This window comes from Oncorhynchus kisutch, linkage group LG14 (assembly GCF_002021735.2).
Source record: "Oncorhynchus kisutch isolate 150728-3 linkage group LG14, Okis_V2, whole genome shotgun sequence".
NCBI classification, from domain to species: domain Eukaryota; kingdom Metazoa; phylum Chordata; class Actinopteri; order Salmoniformes; family Salmonidae; genus Oncorhynchus; species Oncorhynchus kisutch.
The window spans coordinates 73145971-73170970 of NC_034187.2; the positions used below are offsets into that span (position 1 = coordinate 73145971).

Genomic DNA, 25000 nt, shown 5'->3' on the forward strand with positions numbered 1-25000 from the left:
TGCGTGTATGTGTTTCAGGCTACCCCTGCAGGGAGCTGACAGAGGAAGAGAAGCAGCAGATCCTCAAATCAGAGGAGTTCCTCAGTTTCTTTGACTGCAGCATCAGAGTGATGGAGAGAGCCCTGGCCCAGGACTCAGACATATTCTTTGACTACAGTGGACGAGACCTGGATGACAAGGAGGGGTGCGAAATTTGAATTTGTGTGGTGTGTGTGTGTGTGTGTCTCTGTCGTGATGTCTGTAGAGGGACCATGGTTTGTGTAATCATGTGTATGGAGCTGATAATGGCCTCATGGAGTAATGCCTTTGGTGTCAATCAGGACTTAACCTCTTTGTTCTTCAAACACATTCCCTCCTCATGATGTCATCATCCTCTCAGAACCCCCATTTGACCTGACATACAATGACATCACCCAGTGACCTCTGACCCCTGTTTCTATTGGCCACAGGGACTTACAAGGCGGCTCCAGTCTGGCCCTCAGTAGGCTATTCTATGACGAGCACTGGTCCAAACATCGAGTCATTACCTGTCTGGACTGGTCCCCTCAGGTAAGGACCAGGGTGAAGTTTCCCCTTAGGTACAGATCTAGGACCAGCTTCCCCTCCCGCAATGCTAACCTTAACAATTAGTGGGGGGAAAGCAAAACTGACCCAGGATCAGCATTTAGGTGCAACTTTACCCACACTGTTGTGTGTGTGTGTTTTGGGAGGGAAGGAGTGCATGTTTGTGAGTGTATGTGTCATCACTGTACTCTCTATCCTCTTCCTCCTCATCCTCCTCTCCATCCTCTTCCTCCTCCCCTGATCCTCTTTTATCCTTCAAGTTTCCCTCTCATTCCTGTTTTCTCTTTCTTTCCTTCCTCTCCTCGATCTCTCCATTTTATTTGATCTTGTCCTCTCACCTCCCCCTTCTCTTCCTCCCCAGTATCCAGAGCTGTTGGTGGCGTCCTACAACAACAACGAGGATGCTCCTCACGAGCCTGACGGTGTAGCTCTGGTCTGGAACATGAAGTTTAACAAGAACACACCTGAGTATGTCTTCCACTGCCAGGTAAAATCAGTCCCAGGTACACCTCTATCAGATCAGTTGGACCGTATTCACAAAGTATCTCAGAGTGCTGATCTACAATCAGTTTATCCTTTTAGATCATAATTCAATGAAGAGAGGGGACCTGATCCTAGATCAGCGCTCCTTCTCTGGGATGCTTTATAAATACGGTCTTTGATCTATATAACATTTAAATGTTCCCAATGTGTTATACCGATATTGCATTTATGTGACTTATATGTCTATATCACAGTACTTTAATTTACCAACAGCTCTCTGATTTATTATTGTGTGTCGGGCACTGTCTCAACAGAGCCAAAGTAAAAAAATATTCATAGCATATGTTCTTTCAACAAAAAAAGTGACTCTATTTCCCTACAGTTGATTAATGTTTTAATTGGCAGCCTGATACAAGTGGATGTGGGTAGAGATACAATATTCTAAGGCTGCATCCCAAAAGGCATCCTTTTCATTAAATAGTGCACTACTTTGACCAGGGCCCATAGGGATCTGGTCAAAAGTAGTGCAGTATGTAGGGAATGATAGGGTGCAATTTGGGATGCTACCTTAGACTAGTAGGTAATGTCTATGGAACGCATCACTCCACCGCTTCAACAATGACGACACCAGAGATGAAAAATGAGGAGTAAAGTGATATTTAATTAAAGCAGTGAGTTCCTCAGGGGTTCCTGGGGTTTGGCCTACTTGGGCAGAACATGATATTACGGAACATGTTCTGCTCGCTCGCTTTGGTTTTGGTGTAGAAAATGCCTCTGGTTGGTTGTGACGTTGTGTGTGTGCTTTTGGTTTTACAATCCATTTGGTAACCAGAAGTCCTCACAAGGATAGTAAAACAAGAACAATTCTGACAAGTGGGGACATTTCACCACACCCCACAAGGAAAAAGGCTATTTTAAGTTTAGGGGTTTGGTTTAGGATTACAATAAGGTTTAAGGTTAAGATTAGGGTTAGGAGTTGGTTTTAGGGGTTGGGGTTATGGAAGAAAGGATTTTAAATAGGAATCGATTGTTTGTTCCCCTCAAGGATGGTAAAACAAACGTGTGTGTACGTTTGCGCGTATGTGTGTGTATTCACGTGCAAATCCGTGTGTGTCTGTGTGTGTCTATGTGTGTCTGTGTGTGTCCTTGTGTGTCCGTGTTTGTGAGGGAGTGATGGGGAGCCTGGGAGGCAACTGAGGGCTGGGGAGGAGATTTAGAGGGACTCTCCACGAGAGAGAGAGGGGGGGGGGGGAATTATAGAAACTTCTGCGTAATAAAAAGATGTGGCCTACCACTTCCTAATCCAGGAGGCCACATGTGTTAGCCCACCCACGTGGATCTTCCAATCACATGTGCTGCTTGACTCTGTTTCCTACGCCCAGAGTCTACCTCATAAACACACACACACGCACAGTATAAACTTATATACAAACAGTACATTGAAATAGTCACACACACATACACTGAGTTATAGACATACACACAGAGTCACAGGCTCACACACAGAGTCACACAAACACACACACACACACTCATGCAAAGCCATACACATATGTACAGCCACCCACTCCCACAATGCAGACGAATATATGCAATTTAGTAGAGGCCTTAATAGATTTGAATAGATAATAAATGCAATAATAGATTTTAAACAACACCATTATCCACCTGTTTTATTTGGCTACTATTATTAATGTATGTTCTGAAGTGCATGTAGTCTGGTGTAGATATTACAGTGTTACAGCATGTAGTCTGGTGTAGATATTACAGTGTTACAGTATGTAGTCTGGTGTAGATATTACAGTGTTACAGTATGTAGTCTGGTGTAGATATTACAGTGTTACAGCATGTAGTCTGGTGTAGATATTACAGTGTTACAGTATGTAGTCTGGTGTAGATATTACAGTGTTACAGTATGTAGTCTGGTGTAGATATTACAGTGTTACAGCATGTAGTCTGGTGTAGATATTACAGTGTTACAGCATGTAGTCTGGTGTAGATATTACAGTGTTACAGCATGTAGTCTGGTGTAGATATTACAGTGTTACAGCATGTAGTCTGGTGTAGATATTACAGTGTTACAGTATGTAGTCTGGTGTAGATATTACAGTGTTACAGTATGTAGTCTGGTGTAGATATTACAGTGTTACAGCATGTAGTCTGGTGTAGATATTACAGTGTTACAGTATGTAGTCTGGTGTAGATATTACAGTGTTACAGTATGTCGTCTGGTGTAGATATTACAGTGTTACAGCATGTAGTCTGGTGTAGATATTACAGTGTTACAGCATGTAGTCTGGTGTAGATATTACAGTGTTACAGTATGTAGTCTGGTGTAGATATTACAGTGTTACAGTATGTAGTCTGGTGTAGATATTACAGTGTTACAGCATGTAGTCTGGTGTAGATATTACAGTGTTACAGTATGTAGTCTGGTGTAGATATTACAGTGTTACAGCATGTAGTCTGGTGTAGATATTACAGTGTTACAGCATGTAGTCTGGTGTAGATATTACAGTGTGACAGTATGTAGTCTGGTGTAGATATTACAGTTACAGCTACAAGGATTACTGGAGTCAGTTTGTCTTTACAAGTGGTTTCTGTCCATATTGTAGTCTGGAAGCTGGGTTACTATAGAATAATGATGTCCATATTGTCATCTGGAAGCTGGGTTACTATAGCATAATGATGTCCATATTGAAGTCTGGAAGCTGGGTTACTATAGCATAATGATGTCCATATTGTAGTCTGGAAGCTGGGTTACTATAGCATAATGATGTCCATATTGAAGTCTGGAAGCTGGGTTACTATAACATAATGATGTCCATATTGAAGTCTGGAAGCTGGGTTACTATAGCATAATGATGTCCATATTGAAGTCTGGAAGCTGGGTTACTATAGCATAATGATGTCCATATTGTCATCTGGAAGCTGGGTTACTATAGAATAATGATGTCCATATTGTCATCTGGAAGCTGGGTTACTATAGCATAATGATGTCCATATTGTCATCTGGAAGCTGGGTTACTATAACATAATGATGTCCATATTGAAGTCTGGAAGCTGGGTTACTATAACATAATGATGTCCATATTGTCATCTGGAAACTGGGTTACTATAACATAATGATGTCCATATTGTCATCTGGAAGCTGGGTTACTATAACATAATGATGTCCATATTGTCATCTGGAAGCTGGGTTACTATAACATAATGATGTCTATATTGAAGTCTGGAAGCTGGGTTACTATAACATAATGATGTCCATATTGAAGTCTGGAAGCTGGGTTACTATAACATAATGATGTCCATATTGTCATCTGGAAGCTGGGTTACTATAACATAATGATGTCCATATTGTCATCTGGAAACTGGGTTACTATAACATAATGATGTCCATATTGTCATCTGGAAGCTGGGTTACTATGACATAATGATGTCCATATTGAAGTCTGGAAGCTGGGTTACTATAACATAATGATGTCCATATTGAAGTCTGGAAGCTGGGTTACTATAACATAATGATGTCCATATTGAAGTCTGGAAGCTGGGTTACTATAACATAATGATGTCCATATTGAAGTCTGGATGCTGGGTTACTATAACATAATGATGTCCATATTGAAGTCTGGAAGCTGGGTTACTATAACATAATGATGTCCATATTGAAGTCTGGAAGCTGGGTTACTATAACATAATGATGTCCATATTGAAGTCTGGAAGCTGGGTTACTATAACATAATGATGTCCATATTGAAGTCTGGAAGCTGGGTTACTATAACATAATGATGTCCATATTGAAGTCTGGAAGCTGGGTTACTATAACATAATGATGTCCATATTGAAGTCTGGAAGCTGGGTTACTATAACATAATGATGTCCATATTGAAGTCTGGAAGCTGGGTTACTATAACATAATGATGTCCATATTGAAGTCTGGAAGCTGGGTTACTATGACATAATGATGTCCATATTATAGTCTGGAAGCTGGGTTACTATAACATAATGATGTCCATATTGAAGTCTGGAAGCTGGGTTACTATAACATAATGATGTCCATATTATAGTCTGGGAAGATGTGTGGTGGATGAAATGATAGGGGGGGGGGGGGGGGGGGGCAGAAATGAAAACCTAAATGGCACCTCCCAGGCACCTCCCAGACACCTCCCAGGCTTTCTTGTGTCAGTCAGTATGAGTGTGTCCAGGGGCGGCTGTGCCATGCCCTTTCATGAGAGAAATAAATAAATAAAAGACAGAGCGAAAAGGAGTCAATCTCCAATCGCTTGGCATGGGCCTCCCTCGCATTTCTAGCTGGAGAGGGATGAAAGGAGGCAGAAGTGATCAGGGGAGAAGAGAGATTGTTTTTCGCTCCGGGATCTATTACAAACAGAGGTGCTCCTTTCTAGTTATCCGTGGATCAGATGGATCTTAATGTGCGAGCATGTTCAGCCGTTTAACCCCCAAAACCACATTCCCCCTTTCTTTTCTCTCTCTTCTCTCTCTTCTCTCTCGCATACACTCATCCTCTGTAGGCCTCTCTTCAATCACACACGCTTAGGTATGTTAGGGCTCTGTTAGGGCTCTGCTAGGGCTTTGCCAGGGCTCTGCTAGGGTTCTGTTAGGGCTCTGCTAGGGCTCTGTCAGGGCTCTACCAGGGCTCTGTTAGGGCTCTGTTAGGGCTCTGTTAGGGCTCTGCTAGGGCTCTGCAATGGCTCTGTTTGGGCTCTTCCAGGGCTCTGTTAGGGCTCTGCCAGGGCTCTCCTTGGGCAACATTTCTAAAAACCTGTCTTTATGGGGTATTATGTGTAGATTGATCAAGCAAAAATTATTTAATCAATTTTAGAATAAGGCTGTAACGTAACAAAATGTGGAAAAAGTCAAGGGGTCTGAATACTTTCCGAATGCACTGTATATTCGGGTGGTTGAAATTATGTTCAATTTCATATTTCAGAGAGTGAAATGGTGTGTTTGAATCATCGTCATTATTTCAACGTCATGCCATCAGCCTAAATATTGGTGGTATATTGAAATAAAATGTCAAGCCATAGTCCAACGATTTCTGCCTGAACAGTGACTCCTACTGCTGTATGAGGGGTAATGCACTTCATTGAGGAGGAGTCTACCATTCAGATGCCTACAGTACCTCTACTTTATGTTTAGCTTTTTTTTTTAAACAAGCTGTGTTTGATTCAGTTGAGCTATCATGTCAACACATTTAGACATCTATCAGCTTCCATATTCATTCGTGTAGGCTACCTAAATAACATTCAAGAGTTGAAAGGAAGTCTGTACAGTATGTGAGGTTGAGTTTATGTAGGCTACATTGACATCTGATTTTCCCAAAGGACACCATCCCCACTGGGAAAAATCTGGTTGAATAAACATTGTCTCCATGCAATTAAAAAATAATAATAATAATTTGATTATGTTGAATCGACGTGGAAAACTGAATGGATTTGCAAAAAGTTATCAACTGATTGGAATTTAAATGTTTTACCTAAATCTAAGGGCATGGTGAATTTTTGGGGTTTGATTTCACGTTAAATTCGCATGAAAAACTAGACGTTGAAATGGTCATTATAATTTGTCCATGGTGGATTGGATTTTTGGAAGTTTAGAAGTAGTTACCATTATCTCTATGAATACGATGCCAAATTCATTGTATTAATAATAAACTTCTACCTTTGGATATTGCCATTACTTTCAACCAGTGTGTGCCCAGCAGAGTATGTAAGTGGAGCGGAGCTGGAGCGGGGCGAGGAGTGGAGCGTGCCCAATTTGACTGGAACGTGGAGCGAGTTTCCTAAAGGTTGGAGCATCTGCCTTCTTGCCCCCTCCAATTTCACTCCAGTAGTGCTCCAGAAGCACTCACTGCATCAGCTCAGGGCGTGCCCTGTCCTCATATGCATCTGTTGGCTACTTGTGTACTGCTATAGCCCTTGCTTTAGCTACTGTTATGGAGTTCACAAAATCTTTTCATAAAGAAAGTGATAAAACACACAGGCGCAAAATCAAGGTGACTTACAAAGATCAGGACCAAAACCACAAGAGGGAGTGTGGTGATGTAATGTCCACAACTAAAATATCTGAAAAGACATATCCTGAAAGCATGACGGTGTACAATCTACATGCACATGCTAACAGAAAGGCATGAGGTGGGGAACTAGCTAAGTGTGTCAAATCAGATTTAGTTCATTGTCATTCTATTATTTATACAATAGGCCATCATTGATTTTGGCCCAATAGGCCTGGCATATTACCTCTGTCAAGGAGCTTTCCATTTGATAGGGTTATTTTACCTCAAATCTTTTAGGCCTATCTAAAAAAAAAAAATATGCATCCCTACCCAGCCTGGCAAGAGTGGCCCGAAGGGTATTTAGCATCCCCATTGGCTCCGCAAGAGCTGAGAGGGTATTCTCCACTTCTGGCCTGCTTTCCAGGCACCATTGCATCAACCTGAAGCCACAGACCCTGACCAAATTCATGTTTCTAAAAATGATTTCCACGGCACTGTAGACTAAGCTTAATAAACCATTTTTCGTTTAATTTGTATTTAATTCTATGTACGTCACAGCCTGTATGTGCAAATTGTGGATTATATAATGATTTAATATAACGAAGTGCTGAGCACTTAATGTCCCTGCCAGCCTAGTGTGTCGCACATGCAAATGCTTCACAAAGTATTTCTTTGTAGGCTATAGCCTTAAAATAATTGAAATAATATAGCTTAAATAATTCATTTTCATTGATTCTTGGGCTCCCTGTCTGGCTCCTGACCTATTAGAGTTTTTATATGCTGTTTAATACGACATGTAGACTATTTGTGTAAGGGTTTTCCTCCTCTTCGTCTGAAGAGGATCGGACCAAGATGCGGCGTGGTAAGTGTCCATGGTTGTTTATTTAAAAACATAAACTGAACACTATGAATACAAAAACGTGAACAAACCGAAACAGTACCGTGTGGCGACAAACACAGACATGGAAACAAACACCCACAAACAAACAGTAAAACCCAGACTACCTCAGTATGATTCTCAATCAGAGACAACTAACGACACCAGCCTCTGATTGAGAACCATACTAGGCCGAAACATAGAAATCCCAAAATCATAGAAAAACAAACATAGACTGCCCACCCCAACTCACGCCCTGACCATACTAAATAACGACAAAACAAAGGAAATAAAGGTCAGAACGTGACAATTTTAAATGATGAGCGCTTCTTACATTCACCTTTTCATGTTGTTTATTAAAGTACTTTTCATTCAAACATATGGTTTGGCTTCAATGTTAGGTCCAGGTAGTCACAACAATAGATGTTGTGTTGGTTAAATTGTGATTTTAATGAATGGAGGATTTCTGACCGCTCAACTCTGCTCACATACTTTGCTGCCCAGTGGGTTGTGTGTTGGTTTGTAGATGGGGTGGGGACTACGATTGAATTATATGGGGGAGGAGGGGTTATTAGTGAGGTTTGGGGGGACACTGGGGCTACATTGTGAGGGGGTTGATGTGAATGATACTGGGGAGGTAGGCATTCTGTCCTCTTCTCACAGCCCTGCCGGTGGACCCGTCATTGGCCCAAACCCTGTGTGCTCAAGTAACATCACACAACCCGCTCAAGTGGGCTGGGTCACGCCACATCATTGGCACGCCCCAAAAACCTCACTCGCACCCCTCAACCGCCCGCACCCCCGCTGGCACTGTCAGCTCCCATCCCACTCAGCCATATTTGTATTAATATCTCTCAGTTTCTTTTACACACCATGGCTCTCTGTGACCTGATCCTCATGCCAGAGGGTTGGGAAAGCAGGCCTGGTTTAGAGGGAAAGGAGCGGGGGAAAGAGAGAGAGAGGGGGGGGGAAATGAGAGAGGGGAGGGAGCGGGGGAGAGAGAGAGGGGTGGGGGGGGAGTGAGAGAGGGGAGGGAGAGAGAGAGGGGAAGGAGAGAGAGAAAGAGGGAGGAGAGAGGGGGAAGAGAGAGAAAGAGGGAGGAGAGGGGGGAAAGAGAGGAGAGAGGGGGAGAGGGGGGAACAGACAGAGAAAGAGGGAGGATAGAGAGGGAGGAGGGGGGAGAGAAGAGGTATTCATAGGGTTTCTGGAGAGATTCCCACTCTAAATTATAGTGGCGGATGAAGTTGCATTTGCTCATAAAGCTTACTGGAGAAATCCTATAAAAGCCACTGTTAGCTTTGTGAGAGGAAGGTCAAAGACCCTGTGTCTGTGGGGGTTTTATAATAGACTTGTATAATAACACATTCTTTCAACAGCTAGCTAGAGATTGTACCTCCATTATGGTGCAGTGGTCTTGTTCCCTGAATTCTTTGCTGTTCAGATTCTGATGGGTAGAGGAATATGGCAACGCTAGGTAGATTAACATTTTAAGACTTAGCACTCTATCATTGTGTCAAAGCAGTTTTTTTTCTAATCATACTTTATCAATTAAATTGGAATTCTCACTTTAATCATCTTTATTTTTTATATTTTGGTATCAATTTACGGCACTTCTCCTATGGCAATATGATTAAGGTCACTCTCACTGAAAAGAGAGAAGAAGAAGAGGATGAAAGAGAGAGATGGAAAGGAAAGAAAGAGAGAGGGGCCGAGAGAACGAGAGAAAGGCTGCTTGTATTCACAAAGCCTCATTTTCTTTATCTGATGAAACAGAGATATGCTATTCCACCGGCTGTGCCAGAGACCACAGAGTGACAAAATCTGTGGGGTGTCGTAAAAAAGAGAGAGCGAGGGATGCCAAGGGAAGAGGGTTCAGTCCATCTGGTCCTCATAAGCCTTGCTGAAAACCAGATGACTGTGGTGGTGCAGCGAGAGGAGGAGAGGAGAATATACTGTCTTGTTACTAAGTCATCCACCCCCTCTCCTCTTCCTCCCTCCCATCCCAACCCAAACTCCAGGAGCATTTTTTACCCGAGAAAGAGGGAGGCAACCAAGTAGGGAGTGTTCGTTCCTCTCTTCCATAATCCCTCTCTTCGTGCCATATCTTATCATGGGTTAGCCTGAGTATTATTCTGTATAGAACCCTTCCTGTTAATATAACAGGCTCTGTCACAAGCATTTCACTTCTTGAGATGATTTTAAAACAGTGCCTTGGGGAAGGAAAACCCCTATGCTTTTGCTCTGTAGGTGATGGGCCCTCGACGCAACCTCTGCCTCATATTAACTTATCCGTTTCAATTAAGTTTTGTTGCAGAAAAATGACTTTCACTGGTGTTTTTCAGTGAAGCTGTCAGTTTAAACGTCTGTTTGGTTATGGGCCACCGATAGATGACTTTACAGGACCTGAACATACCTTGAGAAAAAGGAGAAAAGGTCTCAGAGCTACTTAACTTTGGAAATTAATGTTGTAGTTGGTAAAGAAAAAGTATATTATTGAGATATGTTCATAATACAGACTTTACACAGAGAAGTGTGCGAGATGGTTTTGATATAGGAAGCTTTATATATGCAGGTGCTGCAAGGACTTATATTTACTTGAATATCCACTTTGTTTCAAAGGTGCTCATTGGAATTAGATCTTAGGGCTCAAACTAATCAAACCCACATTTCAGTATTTATTCAGTTGCATGTAAACATACAGTAACTACTTTCCTATATTGATTTGGGTAGTAACAGGTGGATTCCGCTGACAGACAGATGCTTCCAGTTAGATGTGTGTCACAGTAGTTGTGTAAACAAAGATTGAATCAGCCTCTAATATCATTGGCTGAATCCAAAGTAGCAACCTATTCCCTATATCATGCACTACTTTTGACCATGGCCCATAGAGCTCTGGTCAAAAGTAGTGCACTATGTAGGGAGTAGGGTGCCATTTGGGGGACGCAACCTCTGCCTCATATTAACTTATCTGTTAATAACACAACATGACATCTGAATGGGGAAATACTTGAATGTATCAACCAATTCCTTACGGGAAGAAGTCATAAGTAGTTTTATGGGGACAAATTGAAGTCATCTTCAGTAGCTGACGATATACAGTCTGTCAGTGTAATTCACGACCGTACGTGTTGATATATGACAACTGGATAAGGCTTCTTGTGTAGCGCCCAGTTCATTTCTGGCAGACGTCGCAAACTGCACTATAGTGTTATAAACAGAGCTAATGTCAGTAGCTGATTCAGTAGGCCTACAGACAAGGATAGTGGTGAAATAAGGTGCGGTTTAAACTTTAAAATTGTGTGAATTCTTGGTTTAGTTAAAGGATTTCTCCACTTTAGATGAAGCGCCTGATAGGGTCAGAAGTCTGCGGAACATATGGAGTCAATATCCAGTCTTTTTTTAATCCTTTTTTTCTGTCGTTACTATTAAGCTTAGTGATTTATTAGTAATGATAACTCTGGCAAGGAGACTAACGTTACATCATGTCATATTGCGAGCAGGGGATCTTCCAGACGTTTATAGAACGGAATAATTGATGACTTCTGGTAATGAGATAGAAGATTAAAGTTAGTATTTATCATGGTTATTACTCAGAGAGATGGATTTTTGAAGAGTCCTGGTAGTTTACCTCAACCTCATTCTAGGAGAAATGAACGTGCTTGTCTTAGTCATGTTTCTCCTATTTCACCATGATTCTTCAAAGTCATGTGGGAATAATTTGCGGTAAATAAATTCATTTCTCTTAAGTCTCTTTATAACAATCTATCGTATAACTTACATCCCTTTCCTGAGGGAAAGTTTGATCAAATGAAGACACTTATATACAGTATGCAACTTAGGTTTCAAGTTCACCGTTTTTACTCTCACAAGCACTAGTACTGTACATTGAAAATACCTTTCTCGCTTGCTCTTTCCCAACAATGCAGTAGTACTATAAAAAATACATTAGAAAGCCAAGGAGAACAAAAACACACAAGAAATAGTAATAAGAAGAACACGAGAAAGTGAGTAAGATATATATACAGGGTCAGTTCCAGGGTCAGTAGCTATATACAGGGTCAGTTCCAGGGTCAGTAGCTATATACAGGGTCAGTTCCAGGATCAGTAGCTATATACAGGGTCAGTTCCAGGGTCAGTAGCTATATACAGGGCCAGTTCTAGGATCAGTAGCTATATACAGGGTCAGTTCTAGGATCAGTAGCTATATACAGGATCAGTTCCAGGTTCCGTAGCTATATACAGGGTCAGTTCCAGGGTCAGTAGCTATATACAGGGTCAGTTCCAGGATCAGTAGCTATATATGATGACTCCTTGCTGTCCCCAGTCCACCTGGCCATGCTGCTGCTCCAGTTTCAACTTCCACCTGACTGTGCTGCTGCTCCAGTTTCAACTGTTCTGCCTTATTATTATTCGACCATGCTGGTCATTTATGAACATTTGAACATCTTGGCCATGTTCTGTTATAATCTCCACCCGGCACAGCCAGAAGAGGACTGGCCACCCCACATAGCCTGGTTCCTCTCTAGGTTTCTTCCTAGGTATTGGCCTTTCTAGGGAGTTTTTCCTAGCCACCGTGCTTCTACACCTGCATTGCTTGCTGTTTGGGGTTTTAGGCTGGGTTTCTGTACAGCACTTTGAGATATCAGCTGATGTACGAAGGGCTATATAAATACATTTGATTTGATTTGATTTGATATACAGGGTCAGTTCCAGGGTCAGTAGCTATATACAGGGTCAGTTCCAGGGTCAGTAGCTATATACAGGGCCAGTTCTAGGATCAGTAGCTATATACAGGGTCAGTTCTAGGATCAGTAGCTATATACAGGGTCAGTTCCAGGGTCAGTAGCTATATACAGGGTCAGTAGCTATATACAGGGTCAGTTCCAGGGTCAGTAGCTATATACAGGGTCAGTAGCTATATACAGGGTCAGTTCCAGGGTCAGTAGCTATATACAGGGTCAGTAGCTATATACAGGTCAGTTCCAGGGTCAGTAGCTATATACAGGGTCAGTAGCTATATACAGGGTCAGTTCCAGGGTCAGTAGCTATATACAGGGTCAGTTCCAGGGTCAGTAGCTATATACAGGATCAGTTCCAGGTTCCGTAGCTATATACAGGGTCAGTTCTAGGGTCAGTAGCTATATACAGGGTCAGTAGCTATATACAGGGTCAGTTCCAGGGTCAGTAGCTATATACAGGGTCAGTTCCAGGGTCAGTGCCAATACTATATTTACAATGTTCCGGGATGCTGGAGTGGTAGGGTTAGATATGGGGTTAAGGTGACTAGGCATCAGGATATATGATAAACAGAGTAGCAGCAGCATATGCACTGAGTGTACAAAACATTAAGAACACCTTCCTAATATTGAGTTGCACCCCCTTTTGCCCTCAGAACAGCCTCAATTCGTCAGGCCAGGGACTACAAGGTGTGGAAAGCATTCCACAGTGATGCTGGCCAATGTTGCCTCCAATGCTTCCCACAGTTGTGTCAAGTTGGCTGGATGTCCTTTGGGTGGAGGACCATTCTTGATACACACAGGAAACTGCATGAAAAATCCAGCAGCGTTGCAGTCTGGCACCTACTGTACTGCCATACTTCGTTCAAAGGAACTTTAATCTTTTGTCTTGCCCATTCTCTCTTTGAATGGCACACATACACAATCCATGTCTCAATTGTCTCGAGGCTTAAAAATCCTTCTTTAACCTGTCTCCTTTGTACTGATTGAAGTGGATTTAACAAGTGACATCAGTAAGGGTTCATAGCTTTTACCTGGTCAGTGTATTTCATGGAAAGAGCAGGTGCTCTTAATAATTTTTACACTCAGTGTATGACGATTATATGTGAGTGTGTGTGCATGTATAGAGTCAGTATGTGTGTGTGTGTGTGTGTGTGTGTGTGTGTGTGTGTGTGTGTGTGTGTGTGTGTGTGTGTGTGTGTGTGTGTGTGTGTGTGTGTGTGTGTGTGTGTGTGTGTGTGTGTGTGTGTGTGTGTGTGTGTGTGTGTGTGTGTGTGTGTGTTGGAGTGTCAGTGTGAGTGAGTGTCTGTGTGTGTAGAATGTGCATAGAGAATAAAATACAATGCTCAACTCAGATAGTCCGTGTGGACGTTTTGTTAGCAGTCTTATGGCTTGGGGATAGAAGCCTGTTGGTGTCAGACTTGATGGTCCAGTACTGCTTGCCGTGCGGAGTCTTTAACAATAATCCAGGTCTTCCTTTCACACTGCCTGGTATAGAGGTCCTGGATGGCAGGGAGCTCGGCCCCTGTGATGTACTGGGCTGTTGGCACCACCCCCATGTAGCGCCATGCGATCGAGTGCAGTTGCCATACCAGGCAGTGATGCAGCCAGTCAAGATGCTCTCTGTGGGGCAGCTGTAGAACTTTTTGAGGATTTGAGGGCCCATGATAAATCTTTTCAACCTCCTTCACAACTGTTTGCATATGTGTGGACCATTTCAGGTCCCTAGTGATTTGGACACTGAGGATCTTGAAGCGTTCGACTGACCCACTCCCCCCCATTTGTTATTGATGAAGAGGCATACCCCCCCCCCTCTCGATTTCCCTAAATCCAATGTCCTGTCTGCTCGGTGAATGGAGAATTCATTGAGTTGGATAGCCATGTGGGGGATCTTGTTCACAAATCCGCGATTGGAGATCATCTATCTTATTATCAAGAGACTGTACATTGGCCAATAGAATGGAGGGAAGAGGTGGCCGGTTTTCCCTTCATCTTAATCTCGCCAGGGTTCCCCCTCTTCTCCCTCTTTTTCGCATGCGTTTCCTATTCGGTAGCCCAAACATTTTGTTGGAATTACACAAAGAGCCTAGACCGATGAGTCGAAGTCGAATTTGAAGCCGGAATTGAGATTAGTAACTGCCGATTTGATGTTCAACAGTTCTTGTCTATCATAGGAGATGATAGCCGATAAGCACCAAAATAATCACAAAATGACAAAGTTGGGTCAGGGCTTGCAAGACGGTACAATACGGCGCCATTTTAACAGGTGCTTTTAATAAGGCTGGTGGTCTGCTCTGTGGCTAAGTAATCCTCTCCTTTGGGGTTATTTTGGGTTTACACTCCTTCATTAGTCTTCTGATGAATGTCTTGGTAGGGGAGTAGAGGAGTGATGATCCTCTTGTTGTGGGGACCCCACCGGGCTGTGCCGGGCGTTCATTATCATTATCCCTGTAATGAAGCAGCCCTGTCTGAGGAGCGTGGCCCTGACGGCAGACCCAACCACAGACAGCCGCAGGGTCAAAGATCAGGCCCGGGGCCTCTGATGTGCTGATTGAAATGGCTGCCTGATGTACATCTACTGTACATCAGAGATGGGGCTTAAGGGTAGCTTAAGGGTAGCCTAGCTTAGCGAAGTTAGCTTTTAGGAACATATGAGGGCTATATTAAAGGGGCAATCTGGGATTCAAACAACAACAAACCTATATGTCATTCATTTATAAGTAAAAGAAAATGTATGCAACAATCGCGGAGTGCCCCTTTAATGCCAAAAGTTAAACGAGGAGACCGACTTAGTTTAGATGGATGAAGAAAAAATCTCACTCAAACAAGTGTGCTTGTATGTGAGTGAGGGAGGGATAAATAAGTGTTGAGTGAGAGAATTAGCATTATATTTAGCCTTGTGTACCACGCTTCTAGGCTGTCCTGGGCTGGTGAACAAGAACACCATTATATCTTATTAAGACGTTGATCAATTGTTTGTGTTTTTATACTGGTGTCTCTGTGGCCTTCAACAAGTTAAAGTCTATTGAATCTGACTTTATAATACACTGTGTCTGTGTAGCATATATTTGTACAGTATGTCTTTGTATGGACTATGTGTCGTTTATGTATTATTTCATATTTAGGCTATACATTTATATATAATTTCATAGCGCTACCCACTTTTACATTCAAACCCAGTCACCCGGGGGTAACTCATTCAAATCTAAATATTTAAAATAAACCGAGAATATTTAGAATAGAGTCTAAATATTCTCGGTCAGCATCAAACAATGTGTGTTAATGGATTTTAACCTTAATCCAGATTCCCCTGCTGTTCCCCATGGGTAAATAAACTTCTCAGGGATGGTTTCTGATGGCCAACACAATACTTTATTTTTACCCCTAAAGCTCAGTTTATTTTGAGTCTCGGTTTGGAAAAACACTTCACATCTGAGACTCTTCTGCAGCCGTTCTGGTAGAAGGAGAGAAAGAAGGAGAGTAAGAAAAGAAAAGAAAGAGAAGCGTGTTTTCTTTTGCTTTGGTTTGTTTTCCAGTCCTCTTTAAAATGAACTCGAGGTGCAGGACTTGGCGGTTGCACATGTTGTGGTGGGGGAGAGACAGAGACGGAGAGAGAGAGCGAGAGACTGAGAGAGACAGACGGAGAGAATCTCTCTTCTCTTTGTTTTACTCACTCATAAAACAGTAGATCTTAAAGAGAAAAGAAAACAATCCCACCACACTGTATCCCTATTTCACTTTAACCAGATCAAATGGGCTCTTCTCAATGTGTAAACTGGGAAAAGTACTGCCAGTGGACCGTGTATGGTTCAGTTCTGGTTCAAGAGAAAATTTGGTCAACACAGAGAGAGTGGTTTATGTTTATGCAGTGGTAGGTACAGTAGATATTACGGGTTAAATTGTATCTGTTCTGGAAAGGCAGTTCTGTACTCAGGACACGGAGTTGATTTGATGACCAGAAGACATTGTTATGACTAGAGCCTAGAGTTTTACCTGACCAGGTCACATTCTGGTCAGTAAACTCAGGGCCCTTCTCAGAAAAGTACACCACTGGTTGTAGTGTACCACTGCTTATAGTATACAACTGGTTATAGTATACCACTGGTTGTAGTATACCACTGGTTATAGTATACCACTGGTTGTAGTATACCACTGGTTATAGTATACAACTGGTTGTAGTATACCACTGGTTGTAGTATGCCACTGGTTGTAGTATGCCACTGGTTATAGTATACCACTGGTTGTAGTATACCACTGAGTATAGTATACCACTGGTTGTAGTATACCACTGGTTGTAGTATACCACTGGTTATAGTATACCACTGGTTGTAGTATACCACTGGTTGTAGTATACCACTGATTATAGTATACCACTGGTTATAGTATACCACTGGTTGTAGTATACCACTGGTTATAGTATACCACTGGTTATAGTATACCACTGGTTGTAGTATACCACTGGTTATAGTATACAACTGGTTGTAGTATACCACTGGTTGTAGTATGCCACTGGTTGTAGTATACCACTGGTTATAGTATACCACTGGTTGTAGTATACCACTGGGTATAGTATACCACTGGTTATAGTATACCACTGGTTGTAGTATACCACTGGTTATAGTATACCACTGGTTGTAGTATACCACTGGTTGTAGTATGCCACTGGTTGTAGTATACCAATGGGTATAGTATACCACTGGTTGTAGTATACCACTGGTTGTAGTATACCACTGGTTGTAGTATTCCACTGGTTGTAGTATACCACTGGTTGTAGTATTCCACTGGCTGTAGTATACCACTGGTTATAGTATACCACTGGTTGTAGTATACCACTGGTTATAGTATACCACTGGTTATAGTATACCACTGGTTGTAGTATACCACTGGTTATAGTATACCACTGGTTATAGTATTCCACTGGTTATAGTATACCACTGGTTGTAGTATACCACTGGTTATAGTATACCACTGGTTGTAGTATACCACTGGTTGTAGTATACCACTGGTTGTAGTATACCACTGGTTATAGTATTCCACTGGCTGTAGAATTCCACTGGTTGTAGTATACCACTGGTTGTAGTATACCACTGGTTGCTGTATACCACTGGTTGTAGTATACCACTGGTTGTAGTATACCACTGGCTGTAGTATACCACTGGCTGTAGAATTCCACTGGTTGTAGTATACCACTGGTTGTAGTATACCACTGGTTATAGTATTCCACTGGTTATAGTATACCACTGGTTATAGTATACCACTGGTTGTAGTATACCACTGGTTGTAGTATACCACTGGTTGTAGTATACCACTGGTTATAGTATACCACTGGTTGTAGTATACCACTGGTTGTAGTATACCACTGGTTGTAGTATACCACTGGTTATAGTATTCCACTGGCTGTAGAATTCCACTGGTTGTAGTATACCACTGGTTGTAGTATACCACTGGTTGCTGTATACCACTGGTTGTAGTATACCACTGGTTGTAGTATACCACTGGTTGTAGTATACCACTGGCTGTAGTATACCACTGGCTGTAGAATTCCACTGGTTGTAGTATACCACTGGTTGTAGTATACCACTGGTTATAGTATTCCACTGGTTATAGTATACCACTGGTTATAGTATACCACTGGTTGTAGTATACCACTGGTTGTAGTATACCACTGGTTGTAGTATACCACTGGCTGTAGTATACCACTGGCTGTAGAATTCCACTGGTTGTAGTATACCACTGGTTGTAGTATACCACTGGTTGTAGTATACCACTGGTTATAGGAAAGGAGAAGGGTTACAAACCCAGATGGCACCCTATTCCCTTTATCCTTCTAATGCAGTGGGTTAAATCCGGGTCAAACAGAGCGTTTCTTCATAGACATATGAAAGAAAAGTATACACCTCACACACATGGTTATGGTCTTAAAAAAAGAAGACACCTGTAACATGTCAGAAATAGAGTTGAAATGTATTCCGTTTGTAAGTTTGCTTCCCAATATTACACTTTATATACACAGAAGACTGAAATATAACAAAACTGTTTTAAATACAAACATCAGATATTTTTTATTTTATATTGTTTCAAAATTATGAAATTATGAAAAATATGAATAACATTCCACGTATGAGTCCACTAGGTAATTAGACTGCAGGAAATGGCTACAGTGCACTTCATTTGATCAGGGTCAAGGGAATAGGGCTCCATTTGGGACATAGATCGAGGGTATGCATGCAGAGGAAAGGCAGACGTCTTCCTCCCGGACAATACTCCTTCACCCGCTTTGAGGATAACACAGTGCCACCGACGCGGCCCGCTCCCAAGGACTGTGGCCGACGTGAGTAAGACATTTAAGCGTGTTAACCCTCGCAAGGCTCCCGGCCCAGACGACATCCCAAGCCATGTCCTCAGAGCATGCGCAGACCATCTGGCTGGAATGTTTACTGACATATTCAATCTCTCCCTACCCCAGTCGGCTGTCGCCACTTGCTTCAAGATGTCCACCATTGTTCCTGTACCCAAGAATGCAAAGGTAACTGGACTCAATGACTATCGCCCTGTAGCACTCACTTCTGTCATCATGAAGTGCTTTGAGAGACTAGTCATGGATCATATCACCTCTACCTTACCTGACACCTGAGATCCACTTCAATTTGCTTACCGCGCCAATAGATCCACAAACGATGCAATCGCCATCACACTGCACACTGCCCTAACACATCTGGACAAGAGGAATACCTATGTAAGAATGCTGTTAATTGACTATAGGTCAGCCTTCAACACCATAGGACCCTCCAAGCTCATCATTAAGCTTGGGACCCTTGGTCTGAACCTCGCCCTGTGCAACAGGGTCCTGGACTTCCTGACGGGCCGCCCCCCCCAGGTGGTGAAGGTGGGAAACAACATCTCCATTTCACTGATTCTCAACACAGGGGCCCCACAAGGGTGCGTTCTGAGCCCTCTTCTGTACTCCCTGTTCAACCATGACTGCGTGACCAGGCGCGCCTCCAACTTCATCATCAAGTTCATCATCAAGTGCAGACGACACAACAGTAGTAGGCCTGATTACCAACAATGACAAGCAGCCAACAGGGGAGGATGTGAGGACCCTGGTAGAGTGGTTCCAGGAAAATAACCTCTCCCTCAATGTCAACAAAATGAAAGAGATGATCGTGGACTTCAGGAAACAGCAGAGGAGAAGCCTTCTCCACAGTGGAGAAGGTGGAAAGCTTCAAGTTCCTCCGACGTACACATCACTGACAATCTGAAATGGTCCACCCACACAGACAGTGTGGTGAAGAAGGCGCAACAGTGCCTCTTCAACCTCAGGAGGCTGAAGGAATTCGTCTTGGCCCCTAAGACCCTCATAAACTGCTACAGATGCACAATTGAGAGCATCCTGTCGGACTGTATCACCACCTGGTACGGAAAACTGCACCGCCCGCAACCTCGGGGCTCTCCAGGGGGTGGTGCGGTCTGCACAACGCATCATCGGGAGCACACTGCCTGCCCTCCAGAACACCAACAGCACCCAATGTCACAGGAAGGCCAAAAAGATCATCAAGGACAACAATCACCCGAGACACGGCCTGTTCACCCCGCTATCATCCAGAAGGCGAGGTCAGTACAGGTGCATCAAAGCTGGTACATAGAAACTGAAAAACAACTTCTAAGGCCATCAGATTGTTAAATAGCCATCACTAGCCAGCTACCACCGGGTTAGTCAACCCTGCCCCTTAGAGGTTGCTGCCCCATGTATATAGACTTGGAATCACTGGTCACTTTAAAAATGGAACACTAGTCACTTTAATAATGTTTACATCCTGCGTTACTCATCTCATGTGTATACACTGTATTCTATTCTACTGTATTCTAGTTAATGCCATGCCTACATTGCTCTGTCTAATATTGATATATTTCTTAATTCCATTCTTTTACTTTTAGATTTGTGTGTATTGTTGTGAATTGTTAGATACTACTGCACTATTGGAACTAGGAACACAAGCATTTCACTACACCCACAATAACATCTGCTAAGTATGTGTACGTGACCAATACAATTTTATTTGATTTGATAGTAGAGGCTACTTTGCAATCTGCACGCTGAGACCGTGGAAGAAGCCATATGTGATGCTCAGTGAAGAGGAAACAGAACTCAATAAACAAAGCGCCAGAGAGCGCCACGCTTGTCATGATGGAGGTTACACTTGGCGCTCTGCTGGCTCCTGCAGGGTTTGATGCGGTAATATAAATTGTCTGGGGCCACAATCTTCCACATTGTCTCTGTCGTTACCCCCACGTCACCCCTCTCCTCTCCTCAGCAGACCCTGTACAGTCAACTCATCATCTCTTTCTCCCTCTCTCCTACCCTCCCTATCTCTTTCCCTCCTTACTCAAAATAACGCTGTTGTACTCTCTCCCCCACCCCCTCTCTCTCTCTCTGTCTCTCTCTCGCTCTCTCTCTCTTTCTCTCTCTCTTTCTCTCTCGCTTTCTCTCTCGTACCCTCTCTCACTCTCTCTCTTGCGCTCTCTCTCTCCTCCTCTCTCGCTTTCTCTCTCGTACCCTCTCTCACTCTCTTTCTCTCTCGCTCTCTTTCGCTCTCTCGCTCTCTCTCGCTCTCTCTCTCTTACCATCTCTCGCTCGCTCTTGTTCTCTCTCTCTTTCTCTCTCGCTCTCTCTATATATCTTTCTTACTCTAACTCCTCTCTCTTTTTCAATTGTTCTCTTTCTTTCTGCCCATCTGTCTTCCATCACTTCTTTCTCTCTCCCTCTCTCCCCTTTTCTTCTCTCCTACCCTTTATCTCTCCCTCTCTCCCCTTTTCTTCTCTCCTACCCTTTATCTCTCCCTCTCTCCCCTTTTCTTCTCTCCTACCCTTTATCTCTCCCTCTATCCACTTTTCTTCTCTCCTACCCTTTATCTCTCCCTCTATCCCCTTTTCTTCTATCCTACCCTTTATCTCTCCCTCTATCCCATTTTCTTCTCTCCTACCCTTTATCTCTCCTTCTATCCCCTTTTCTTCTCTCCTACCCTTTCTCTCTCCCTCTATCCCCTTTTCTTCTCTCCTACCCTTTATCTCTCCCTCTATCCCCTTTTCTTCTCTCCTACCCTTTATCTCTCCCTCTATCCCCTTTTCTTCTCTCCTACCCATTATCTCTCCCTCTATACCCTTTTCTTCTCTCCTACCCTTTATCTCTCCCTCTATACCCTTTTCTTCTCTCCTACCCTTTATCTCTCCCTCTATCCCCTTTTCTTCTCTCCTACCCTTTATCTCTCCCTCTATCCCCTTTTCTTCTCTCCTAACCTTTATCTCTCCCTCTATCCCCTTTTCTTATCTCCTACCCTTTATCTCTCCCTCTATCCCCTTTTCTTCTCTCCTACCGTTTATCTCTCCCTCTGTTCTCCAGTCTCCCGTGGTGTCAGTGGGCTTTGCTAGGTTCCATCCTAACCTGGTGGTGGGGGGGACCTACTCTGGCCAGATAGTCCTGTGGGACAACCGCAGCCACCGCAGAACTCCTGTACAGAGAACCCCCCTCTCAGCTGCAGCTCACACGGTAAGTCCACAGTGCAGTCCACCCTATTCCCTTTATAGTGCACTACTTTTACCAGCGCACTATGGGCCCTTGTCAAAAGTAGTGCACTATATAGGAAATAAGCTGCCATTTGGGACGCACTATTAGTCTCCATATGCACTGAGACACTTTCAACTTTCATCTTCAACATATATTACTGGTTTAGAGGTGGTCATACACTATATTCACATCCAGAGCTGCAACACACTGAAACCCTGCAATCCCTGAGGACATTAAAAACATATAACACATTTTTTTGTTGTTGGACATAAAATACTATAAAAACACCAGGAAATCAGCTCCAAGTGATTTTAATTTTGGAAATCTGTTTCCAAGTATTCCCATGTATAATAGAGAGATGTGATCGTAGACAAATGGAATCAAAGTTTGAAATTATTATGTTTTAAGTCAAATATTATCTGTTTGGGTTTCTTGCGGTCAATTTGCAGTCTACCAATTATTTGTTATCATGTTCCGGCCCCCTGAACATCAAGAAAAAATTGTCCTGCGGCTGAGTCTAGTTGATGATCCCTTCTATATGGCTCCCGAGTGGCGCAGCGGTCTAAAGCACTACAGTCCCTGGTTCGAATCCAGGCTGTATCCCATCCGGCCATGATTGGGAGTCCCATAGGGCGGCGCACAATTGGCCCATCATCGTCTGGGTTTGGCCGGTGTAGGCCATCATTGTAAATAAGAATTTGTTCTTAATCGACTTGCCTAGTTAAATAAAGGTTAAATAAAAATATATATATATTCTATCCTGTATCCTGTATGTTATCTACCATAACTACCTTCTTAACCTCAATCTATTCACCCCAACAAACCCATTGAGCCTTAACACATTGTGAATACCACCCAAGGCAGGCAATAACGTTTATTGGTAGTGGTGGGAGGTGGGGGGGGGTTATTGTATGTCTAGTCCTTCGCCTCATTGACCCGCCTGCTCTCTGAAAGGGGCCTTTGTGGCCGGAAAAAAAATCTATTTGAGGTCAATAATGAGATAATGGTTTCACACAACACATTTGCACAGCGCTGGATGCCGATGCTTAGTTGGAGTAAGGGGCTGTTGCACATTGGCATCTCTTTACTCAATAAGAGCTTTCTGTCATCTCAGTGTTGTAGGAAGACAATATTTTACATCTTTGTGCATATTCAGGTTATACCTGCTGACTTTCATAAGATATTAAATGTGTGTGAAATAATATAAAGTATACTGCCTTATTCACATGTCGAGCTATTTAAACAACTACACTATGATGTAGATACAAATTAAATAACTGAATTGGAACTGAAGTGATACAATAAGGGAGACATCCAGTGTGTTTTTTCATTGTCATTCCATGTCTGTTTTTTTACTTCCTCTGTCTGTACTTCGTCTGTCTGTTCTGCCTGTACTTCCCGTGTCTGTACTGTCTTACTTCATGTGTCTGTACTTCCCGTGTCTGTACTGTCTGTACTTCACGTGTCTGTACTTCATGTGTCTGTACTTCATGTGTCTGTACTTCGTGTGTCTGTACTTCATGTGTCTGTACTTCGTGTGTCTGTACTTCATGTGTCTGTACTTCATGTGTCTGTACTTCGTGTGTCTGTACTTCATGTGTCTGTACTTCGTGTGTCTGTACTTCATGTGTCTGTACTTCATGTGTCTGTACTTTGTGTGTCTGTACTTCATGTGTCTGTACTTCATGTGTCTGTACTTCATGTGTCTGTACTTCGTGTGTCTGTACTTCATGTGTTTTTATTTCCTGTGTATGTCTTTCCTTTGTCTGTCCTTCCTGTGTCTATCCTTCCTGTATCTGTACTTCCTGTGTCTCTACTGTCTGTACTTCCTGTCTGTACTTCATGGGTCTGTACTGTCTGTACTTCCTGTCTGTACTTCATGGGTCTGTACTGTCTGTACTTCCTGTCTGTACTTCATGGGTCTGTACTGTCTTTACTTCCTGTCTGTACTTCATGAGTCTGTACTGTCTGTACTTCCTGTCTGTACTTCCTGTGTCTCTACTGTCTGTACTTCCTGTCTGTACTTCATGGGTCTGTACTGGCTATACTTCATGTCTCTCCTGTCTCTCCTGTGTCTATACTGTCTGTCCTTCCTGTGTCTGTAGCACCCGGTGTACTGTGTGAACGTGGTGGGAACACAGAACGCCAACAACCTGATCACCGTGTCCACAGACGGCAGGATGTGCTCCTGGAGTCTTGACATGCTCTCTCAGCCACAGGTAAGAGCTGATCCGACATCAGTCAATAATGATCTGTATCATTAAGGTCCATCTCTTCAAACTGATTCAGAGTCAGCAATAGATTAGATAATCACATATGACATAGGGCATATTGTCATTAAAGAGATTGGTACTATAACTGACTCATACAAACAGTGTAGCTAATACCATGATAAAGCCCTATCAAACAGTGTAGCTAATACCATGACAAAGCCCTATCAAACAGTTTAGCTAATACCATGATAAAGCCCTATCAAACAGTGTAGCTAATACCATGATAAAGCCATATCAAACAGTGTAGCTAATACCATTGATAAAGCCCTATCAAACAGTGTAGCTAATACCATGATAAAGCCCTATCAAACAGTGTAGCTAATACCATGACAAAGCCCTATCAAACAGTGTAGCTAATACCATTGATAAAGCCCTATCAAACAGTGTAGCTAATACCATGACAAAGCCCTATCAAACAGTGTAGCTAATACCATGACAAAGCCCTATCAAACAGTGTAGCTAATACCATGACAAAGCCCTATCAAA

The 25000-nt window shown here is 42.8% G+C and overlaps 1 protein-coding gene across 5 annotated transcripts in view; it reads left to right on the plus strand.

Moving 5' to 3' along the window:
* The window catches only part of LOC109904393 (cytoplasmic dynein 1 intermediate chain 1-like), a 129455-nt gene that overhangs the window by 77335 nt on the left and 27120 nt on the right, over positions 1-25000 (plus strand). For all 5 annotated transcript variants that reach the window (XM_031788911.1, XM_031788913.1, XM_031788909.1 and 2 more), the window contains 5 exons: positions 19-184; positions 450-549; positions 926-1051; positions 22077-22223; positions 24347-24460. In XM_031788911.1, coding sequence (XP_031644771.1) covers positions 19-184; positions 450-549; positions 926-1051; positions 22077-22223; positions 24347-24460 — 653 coding nt within the window. The remainder of the gene's footprint in view (positions 1-18; positions 185-449; positions 550-925; positions 1052-22076; positions 22224-24346; positions 24461-25000) is intronic.